The sequence below is a fragment of the Etheostoma spectabile genome, chromosome 13, assembly GCF_008692095.1.
Source record: "Etheostoma spectabile isolate EspeVRDwgs_2016 chromosome 13, UIUC_Espe_1.0, whole genome shotgun sequence".
Taxonomy (NCBI): domain Eukaryota; kingdom Metazoa; phylum Chordata; class Actinopteri; order Perciformes; family Percidae; genus Etheostoma; species Etheostoma spectabile.
In genome coordinates, this window is record NC_045745.1 from 14711834 (window position 1) to 14721890 (window position 10057).

At 41.5% G+C, this 10057-nt stretch overlaps 1 protein-coding gene across 5 annotated transcripts in view; it reads left to right on the plus strand.

Moving 5' to 3' along the window:
* Positions 1–8616, plus strand: part of larp1 (La ribonucleoprotein 1, translational regulator) — a 55627-nt gene extending 47011 nt beyond the window's left edge. For all 5 annotated transcript variants that reach the window (XM_032533139.1, XM_032533140.1, XM_032533141.1 and 2 more), the window contains 10 exons: positions 28–120; positions 284–610; positions 2730–2853; positions 3683–3888; positions 4044–4150; positions 4530–4687; positions 5422–5566; positions 5720–5829; positions 6019–6146; positions 7028–8616. In XM_032533139.1, coding sequence (XP_032389030.1) covers positions 28–120; positions 284–610; positions 2730–2853; positions 3683–3888; positions 4044–4150; positions 4530–4687; positions 5422–5566; positions 5720–5829; positions 6019–6146; positions 7028–7237 — 1608 coding nt within the window. In that variant the 3' untranslated portion in view covers positions 7238–8616. The remainder of the gene's footprint in view (positions 1–27; positions 121–283; positions 611–2729; positions 2854–3682; positions 3889–4043; positions 4151–4529; positions 4688–5421; positions 5567–5719; positions 5830–6018; positions 6147–7027) is intronic.
* Positions 8617–10057: the final 1441 nt, after the last annotated feature.

Genomic DNA, 10057 nt, shown 5'->3' on the forward strand with positions numbered 1-10057 from the left:
TCCCTCCTATGCGGTTGACTGATGTAGGCCCCGTCGTTGCAGAAGGAAAGGGACGACTCGATTCGCTCCCCGGTACCTCAGTCCGGCTCCTCACCCTCGCCTGCTACCCCAGGAAATAAGGTGAGGAAAAAAATGTGTTCAAATTATTGCTTAATTATTCTTTTAGGAACAACACTTGCTGAACTGCAACTAATGATTTATCTATTATTTTGTCGATTAGTCAGTTAGTGTAGTAACCATCAGACAAAGTGGTTACTCATTTTTTATTCCTAACTCTAATCAGGACGGAGCGGAGCAGGACGAACCGGAGGAGCTCGACTTCATGTTCGACGAGGAGATGGAGCAGATGGACGGACGGCGCAACACCTTCACCGACTGGTCGGACGAGGAGACGGACGGCGAGATTGACGACCACGACGTCAACAAGATCTTGATCGTGACGCAGACGCCACCCTACCTGAGGAAGCACCCTGGGGGCGACCGCACGGGACACCACACATCGCGCGCCAAGCTGTCCAGCGAGCTGGTCAAAGTGATCAACGACGGGCTCTTCTACTACGAGCAGGACCTGTGGGACGACACGTATGAACCCGAGTACGCCACCATCAAGGTGAGCTCTTTTAGCACGGTTGGCCTTTGAATTATTTACAGTCCTGAAATAATCTTCCTAATTTTGTCCCTGGCGGCGGTTAAGCTGAGCCAGTCAGCAAAAAGCAAGACAAACCGCTGCCTACATTAATATTTGAAGAGACGCCTTAATTCAGTCTACACTTGGAGACAGAAAAATGAATGAATAATCTTTACTCGTTATAATGATCTATCCCACATGGGATTGCATGTGGATTACATGCATTACAGTAATATGTTATAATTAATATTTGGTATTCATGTTTCACAAAGCAAATCATTATTTTCATCATTTTAACATCTTCCAAAAGAAAGCTCTCCGTTTTCTGAAGTAATGATACAAAGGATAATACAAAACAATATTTAATTTATTTTCTACTTTATTTAACTTGCATAACTGACAAAGCAGATCTTCTTCTTAAAAACCAACTAGCATTCAATTGTAACGGTATGACACCACATCTTAGCTGGAAAAAACTCTGAAATCTTTTCCCTTTTTTTAGGCAGATTCAATTTCAATTCAACTTTTGTTTTTATTAAATCAAATGTTTCTAAGTTTTGGCTTATTCCAAATCTCATTGGCCCGTTTTTCTGTAAACTGAAAATTGAATAATTAATCAATTATCCTTAAAAATCATAAGCTTCTTTACAACCTACTATGTAATAAATAAAATGTATATAACTGAGATGTGTTCCACAACCTTTACCAAAAAACGGCAAGTGATGTCTTTACCGTGGTATCAGGTCAGAGTTAAACATTGATGAGGCTCACTGTTTTTGGTTTAATCATTCTCACTGAAAGATACCATTTTATAAAAAAAGAAAAGAAATTCAGTTTAAAGTGACTTCCAACTAGATTTTATTTCACAACCCACCCACAAGTTATGTGTAGGTGAAGTCCTCTTTTGAAGTTGACAGGTCAGAAATTTCTCATGTAAAAAGTAAAAACCTAAAATACAGAGAAAGCACAGATGTGCTGCTGATTAAGCTCCCATATCTTTTTTTTTTTTTTTTTTTTTATAAGTCTGCTTGTGCTATAAATGAGTTTTTTGGTGTTTAATGATCAAAATCTTAAAAAAAAAAAAAGTAACCCATCATAGATAAAAATGAGAACTGAATATCTCTGCGTTCAAGTGGAGATCTACCTTGATATCTGAATATACTCGAGGGCAACACAATCACGCAACATCCTGTAGCGACACATAACTCAAGTCAGGCTCTTCTGACAGCTTCCACGTTACGTCATTGTCACATTGGAGGTGTTTCTGCCCAAGACCAGATGAGTAGATTTAGAGCTGTTTCTGGATATGGAAACCCAACAAAGAACAGTTTTTTTTTTTGTTTTGTTATTGTTGTCATTGCTGCCCATTGTAGCATTGTTGAACTCATTGTTTGGCCTTCACGTGCTCGCCAGCACACATCCAGCTGCGTGTGGAACAGAGGACGCTTGTTTATAAATAAACCCCACAAACGAGGCCTCGGCCTGAGGGGTTGAGCCGACGGGCTGCAGGAGGGTGGACAAAGATGGACGCTCCAAAATCTGAGGCTACTTGGTGGAGTGAAGGGGCGAGTGTGAGTCACACGTGTGAAATAATTAAACGCTCGAGGAATGGTGCTTTGTTCTGTTTCTAGTAAGATTTTAAATTGAGCTGTTGTAGGAGGAGCATTTCTCTTATTAGGAGTTCTTCACTTCAAAATCCAGGGTTTTGTACGTTGATGTAACTCGGCTGGTTGGTGTACTCGTGTCAGAACAGTAAGAGACGTCATGAAGGTGAAAAGAGTGTTTGTGGTAGCCATGTTTTGCTGCTGCATCTTAATCTCCAGGTTACTGCAGATAAGGTCTGTTGATGATCCATATACATACATACACACACACACACACTTTGTATAATGAGTCTTTATTTATGTTGTGTGTACTTCCTTTTTGGAACATTTCATTGTTATCACTATCTAAACTCTTTTATTCCTCCTTGTGAAAGTATTCTTTATTGTTGATTCAAAATAAATTGATAATCTTTAGATCTTTGGTTACCAGAGTTGTAGGAAGAAGAGGTTGTCGTCCTATAAACACCGGTTGTTCTTCCCTTCTTTTTTTTTTACAGCAAGAGGTGGAGAACTTCAAGAAGGTCCACCTGATCAGCCGCGAAGAATTTGACTGCCTGACCCCTGAACCCCCTGTCGACCCCAAACAGGAAGTCCCTCCAGGCCCCCCACGACACAAGCAGAGTAAGGACCAAAAACATATAAAACGTACAGACGGAAAAGATTTACACAATCAGCGTTCTTTCTTTATTTGAATACACTGACGATGTGATTTTGAAGTTAAAACTGTAATATCACAGTCATTTTTATTAAATGGTGATGAGGTAAAACCTTTGACACTGTGAGGATAAATTTGTATCCCAACATCACAAAACAATGCATTTTTTCTGACCTTTCTCTAATCTCTGCTAGCTTCTAGTGAAAACACTAGCTACTTCAACCTTTTTTTTCTTCTTCAAAATTATTGAAATGATGTTCAATGTTTTTCCATTGTGGCAGAAAAAATGGAACCATCTTAAACTTTCTAGCCTAGCAACATTAACAACCATAATGTAACACTAGGAACTGGTGTTATTCTGCATTCATAGAAAGAGAAAAATGGCATCTTAAATTCAGGCCAACATGGTCAGTATGCTTGTTCCTTCCTATTTTTCCAAACTTGTTCTCATTCGGTTTATTCAGTGATGAAAGTGATCTTGGTTTTCATTCTAACTAGCATTAAATGGATCTTTAAAAGTCGTGAATCCACGCTCTGCTCCTTCATCTCTCTGTCATTGCGTTGAAGTGGTAACCAAGGTGGTGTGTCGTCTCACTTTAGTTCATCAATCATGTGTCAGAGTTTGCATATTAAGAATAAATTAAACTATTAGATTACTGATTATGTGGCAACTGTTTCTGTTTTAATGACATTCCAAAGTTTTATGCCAGGATTACTGAGAATAACTAAAGCACAAGTCTTGAGGCAGTTGATTATAAAATGTAAAGTGTGAACATTTTTGGGTTTTGTCTTCAGTCCCCACAGACGCTTTGGCAAACAAACTCTTCGGTGCCCCCGAGCCTTCCTCAATAGCTCGCTCGCTCCCGACTACCGTGCCTGACTCGCCCAACTACCGCAGTGCCCGGACGCCCCGCACGCCTCGCACACCTCACCGGAAGGACCAGACTATGACACCTCGCTTCTACCCAGTGGTGAAGGAAAGTCGACCTGTGGATGCCAAGGTAAGATGGCTGTTAGTGAGGGTGAAATCAGACTTATTTTGGTGGAAATGGGCCTCTTCAGTGGTTCGGATACCTGGTTTAAGGTGTGAGGGGATAAAGAAACCACACGGACTAAACATTTGTAGACTAAACATGTTGTTTCTGTGACATTTCAGACGCCCAGGAAGAGGAAGACCCGACACAGCTCCAACCCCCCCATGGAGTGTCACGTCGGCTGGGTAATGGACTCCAGAGAGCATCGCTCCCGTACTGCCTCCGTCAGGTGAGACTCTCATCAGATTAGTTTCTCAGTATGATGTTTTTCTTTTGACAACTCCTCCGATATTTCAACAATGTAAATAGGCTGCTTTAATTTGAGTTACTTAAATAACCCTTTTACTCATTAATGTGAAGGAGCAGACTGCGGAGCAAAAGCAACATCCAGGGCCTTACTTTGGTCTTTAAAGGACTGCAATTATTTTCCTTAATCCATCCAATGTTTTTTAAACTGTAAAATGAATTATTTTTCTTTTATGGATATAAGGTAAAACTGCAGAAAATGACCTCAGACTCAGGACTAACTTCAAGTAGTTCTAATATTCGATGTGGATTGTACTCACTCTCTGTTCTCCATTTCCTCCTCCACCTTTTTCCCCTCTCAGCTCTAATGCCAGCCCGTCGGAGGGCATCCCTGCCCTGGGTAACATTGGCTGCACACCTCAGTCCCTCCCTAAATTCCAGCACCCATCACACGAGTTGCTCAAGGAGAATGGCTTCACGCAACACGTCTACCACAAGTACCGTCGGCGCTGCCTAAATGGTACACGTTTTCTTCTTCTACTTACATTGAATGTCTTCTTTTTTTTTTTTTCTTCTTCAATTCATTTTATTTATAGTATCAATGCATAAAAAGAGTTGTGACACTTTACAGATAGAATAGGTCTACGCCAAACTATAAGTTACAAAGATCCAACCATTCCAATAATAACCCCAAAAGCAAGCATTTAGTGTGACAGTGGCGAGGAAAGACTTCCTTTTAGACAGAAACCTCAGACAGACCCAGGCTCTCAGTGGGCGGTTGTCTGATGCTGCCGGTTGGGGGTACAATGAACAGTGGCAATTATAATCACAATGGAGATAATGGAACTGTGAGTAGAAATAGAAGCTGGAGTAGTTAATGGTGTATCAGACGTAGCAGGGTGCCAAGCAGGACCACGGCAACAGTTGCAGCCATGATTTAGGGGCCACCTTAATCCAAGGAAAACTGCGGGACAAGAAAACATAAGGACGCTTGGGAAATAAGCTCCCCAGAGCTAAATTGGTAACAACCATTTCTAGGACATGAATGCAGAGGGATGGAAAGAGAGAGGAGCTCAGTGTGTCAGAGGAAGTCCCCCGGTGGTCTAAAACTATAAAAGCATAACTAAGAGATGGTCCAAGGGAAACCTGAGCCAGCTCTATAAGGGTCTTCCTGTGGTTTAAAAAGTCCTCTTTTCATTTTGTATTTTTATGTAAACCTGTCCATTTAATCTCCCTCTTCTCGACCAATTACAGAGCGAAAGCGGCTGGGAATCGGCCAATCACAGGAGATGAACACACTCTTCCGCTTTTGGTCATTTTTCCTGCGGGATCACTTCAACAGAAAGATGTACGAGGAGTTCAGACAGCTGGTGGTCGAGGACGGGAAAGAAGGATATAGGTACGAGCCTTGACCCCTGATGGATGGAGAAAGAGCTCTCAGGATTTTGTAGTTAGTTGTGTGGTTGTGGAGGAGTTAATAAAACAAGATATGACCTGTTGATTGGATCAAATGAACTAAATAAAAGGTGTACTTGCTGTGTGTATGTTGCAGGTACGGTTTGGAGTGCCTGTTCAGGTACTACAGCTACGGTCTAGAGAGGAAGTTCAGGCCAGACATCTTTAAAGACTTCCAGGAAGAGACAACAAAAGACTACGAGGCTGGTGAGAAGTCCTGGAAACAGAAAAACCAAAACCCAGTGTGCACAGATCAGAAGAGACAAAATGATAGTTGCATAGAATATCTGTGGTATTAGTTTATGCTTAGGTTTTTGTCTTTTAAAGAAAAAGGTTCACTTCCAGAATCACTTTAATCCACTGGGGCTAACTTTTTCTTCTGTCTGCTGTCCTCAGGCCAGCTTTACGGACTAGAGAAGTTCTGGGCCTTCCTTAAATACTCCAAAGCCAAGACCTTGGAGATCGACCCCAAGCTGCAGGAGTACCTGCACAAGTTTAAGCGTCTGGAAGATTTCAGAATTGACGTGAGTTCATATATTCTTTGGGGTTTCTAAAGGCTGATTGGTAGGAATCTGCAAGCCTGAAGAGATGGAGCAGCACATTGAGGTTTTCACCTGAGCAGGTACCACATGGTGTGTTAATAGTTTGGATAAGAAATGGCCCTCAGCTTCTTGGTTGTCTGTTAGCTTCAGCAGGTTAGCAGTGGTAGTTTTCTTTCACTTAATTCACTAAAAATACTAGGTTTTATTTCATAATTATTTGTCTACTTGTTTAGGTAACAAAAAAGACACCTATTTAAAAAGACCATTGTTGTTGATTAACTGTCAAAATTGATGAGAAATTACACCTCAGGTGATCGAAACCTTGGGGTCAACACCAGACGACTGATGTGTATGTATAGTACATGCACATTACAGTAACCAGGTTACTTTAATAGTTTTACTTCAGCAGTGGTGGAGCTGTTTTTTAGTCGAGTCTTAAGAAAGTGAACGTTTTGACAATAATCTCCATCAACACAACAGTATGTGGAGTTAAACTGCACGGGCCCAATCACCTCTGAATAGTTCTACTTGTTTTTAAATTGCATTGTGAGTGGCAGCCAACGGGGGTTGCATTGTGTTTTCAGGATAATATAAAAGGCAATTACATATTGCGTCTGTCCTATTTCTGATAGAGTGGCGGCAGAAATTTTGCCATGGTGAGCCGCCACTACAAACTCAACATAAAGGAAACACTGCATTTAAAAGCATCATCCGATTATCGATGTAACCTTCTTTCTCTTAGTAACCTGGTTTCTTTAGTGGACGCAATCCCACTGATTGTGTTTTTGTTTTCTAAAGTTGCTTTTGTGCTTAAAAAAATGACTGTCCATCTGATCTCCACCCTGGTGTCTTTCTCTTTCCAGCCGCCTATGGAGGAAGGACGTCGCAGAAGGCACTCGTCCAGTGGGGACGGTCGCCGCCGGCACCCCTCTCAGCCCTCCAGCCGACCCCACAGCCAGGCCAGCACCGGCCCCAGCCTCGCCCAGGGCCCTGCAGCCAAGGATGATGCCAAACCCACCAGCCAGAAAGCCCCAGCTGCTGACCCTGCTCCAGATGCCAAGACACTGAAGTAACTCCACAAACACATCGGCCCACATGGATCAACTCAACCAAGTCTGCAAGTCGCTGGTTCTTTCTGCGCCACAGGAGGGGGGAGGGGCAACCAGTTCTTCATTCAAGCATGAGAATAGTTTTTTTTTACTACAATGACTTTTGATTGAGAAACTAGGAAGACAAATAATTAATATGGCTTGCTTTATTAATTAGTTCTAAGTTTTTGAGGAAAAAATACCTTTTCTGTCTTGATGAGGCAATGAATGGATGGGGTGTCAAACACTTTTTTCCTATTTTACAAATCATTGCCAGTCCACACGGTAGACGGTTCAGTGGTGATTTATAATCCTGGAAATTGTTCTTTTATTTTCTAAATTTTCATGTTGACCCCTCCCTCTCACTTGGGCCCCTCTTTGATCGCCACTGTCCTGCTGGCTGAAAGATATTTTGATTCCTCCCCAGATTTATTATTATAATTTCTTCGGCATGTGGTGAGATTAGAGACTTGGAAATAGTTTGAACAAGACTGATTCTGAAAGCCACGTAGAGACCACGCTGCAGGCCATGCTGCTTCTGACATCCAACCGGACCAAAGTGGTTTCAACCAAGCGACTGACATTTCCATCCGCAAAGCCCCCAGTGCTCTCAGTTGAGGGGCTCAACTATTCAAAATATTTGATTTACTTCATGGCTTGACATTGAGGGGAAAATATTAAAGAACCAAATGATAAAAAGAGAGGAAAAAAAGACTTGTATCAATCCCTCAGTATGGACTCGATCATTGAAAGTTGCCTTATTTTAATGGTTTTACTGCTTCTAACTTTTTGTCAATTGTACAGCACTGGTATTACCCATATATCCGGTCATCGTTTCCAGCAGAGGCCACTAGGGAGCGCTGTGTCTGCCAAACTGTTTGACCACCCTCCCTCCCCCCCCTCCCCCCTCCCCCCTCTCACTCCCCTTCACCACCTTTTTTGAACAGTCTTCCAAGTGTCATTCGGTCTGTTACAAGTCCTGTAATTCTTCCTTGTGTTTGCAAGTTGTGGCTTTTTTTTGCTGAAACAAACCTGGTGGAAGTTTGTCGTAAAAAAAACAAACTCTTTAGTGGGGTAGAGAGTTGGGAAGGGAGAATCTCAAATGATTTCCCATTTGAGTGCTTCCTGACTTTCTCCCGCCCCCTGCGCCTCCCCGTCAGATGAGCTGCATCCATCCGTTCATCCATCCGTTTGACATCCATCCATCAGTGGACCATCAGTGACGATACAGGACTGGAATCAACAATCTGGAATACTTGAAGAAGCGATGGTTATGAGGAGGGCTGTCGCGTCCTGTTGCAGGTGCTCTGGGTGGAGACGCGTTTGAGCCTCAGACATTTGGCCTCCGACTTCACTGTTAAACTGAAGCGCGATCGGCCTGATTTAGCCACGGGCGCTCGCCACCTCTTCCTGTTCCACACACAGATACACACATCAGTTACAGGTATGCACTGACAGGTGTAGTCACACACAGGTACAGATGTAGCAGTGTGAGCAAGTTGAATGCAAAACACACAGCTTGATGTCTTGCCTAGCTGTGGACAAGAATTCAAGACCGGACTCTGGTCTGTTCTGTTGTCACACTTCCTACAGTCAACTGTTTGGATAATCAAATCTTTATCTGACTGGAGTACTGATGATATCAAATAAGAGTGATGCTTTCTTCTTCCACTAATGTAAATGTGAATTTGACAGATGAAGAGAAATAATTACAGCTCCCTGCTACTTGTTTTATTGTTTATAGAACAGATTATATATTTGCCTTACGTACGTACTCTTTAACTTTTTTTTTTTTTAATGGTTTCATGAATTATCTTTTAATGCTTTTTAATTTCAATTTGCAGTGTTTCTAGCGTTGTTGTTGTTGTTGTTATGATGGAGTTGGGGTTTGTGTCAGGCTGTTTAAACCATCTGTGGATTTCAGAAATGGGAACATAATTTACAACACAAAAGGGAAAGTTGACATCAGGGGGTCAACGGGGATTAAGTGCAAAAACTAAATCTGTCAGCTTATAGTGTTTCACGTTGAAATCAATTAATTTGCTTTTTTTTTTTTTTTTTTTTTTTTTTTTTTTTTTTTAGTAAAGATATTTTTGCCAAGATGACGGAGCAGAATTTTAAATGGCAAACTAATTATTACATTTTTTTTAGCCTCCTGGTTTTACAAACACGTCTGCCAGGTCTAAAGACAGTGTTTGATTTTGGGGTTCAAAGTGAAGGAGTTCACAAAATTCTGAAATGTCTTAATGCGCATATGAATATCTTTATTTTGAACATTTAAAAATAAATAAAAGCGGTATACAGATGCTTAGTTAAATGACCCACTTCCCGTTGACATATTACAATGTTTGTTGCAAAGCGTGATGAACTTTCCTGTCAAACAGTTCAGTCACATGAGTAATTAAGACTTTGGAAAAAGATATTAGATCAAACTGTATCAGACATCTGTATTTTTGTTTTTGAAGTCTTGGTCCTTTTGCGTAATAATCATTCCGCCTGTTGGTTGATGTTCCAGCAGAGTGGAGGTCCTGTCTGTCAGTTTCTTCCTCTAAATCCACATTTGTTGGAAACATGACATTGCATAGCTGTACTACTTATTTTTTTCTTTTCTTTTTCTTCCTATTGTATTGTTGCTATATCTTCAGGGAGATTTGGATCGGTTTCAGAAGCTTACAGTGGATGCATCAAAGTGTTTACTGGAGGTTTAATATTCACAAAACATGAAACTCGTTTTCCAAAAACCAGCGAAGCCTTTGAATGGGTGAGCTGGTGTGTGGCTGCAGACATGGCAGACTGCCTATAGAG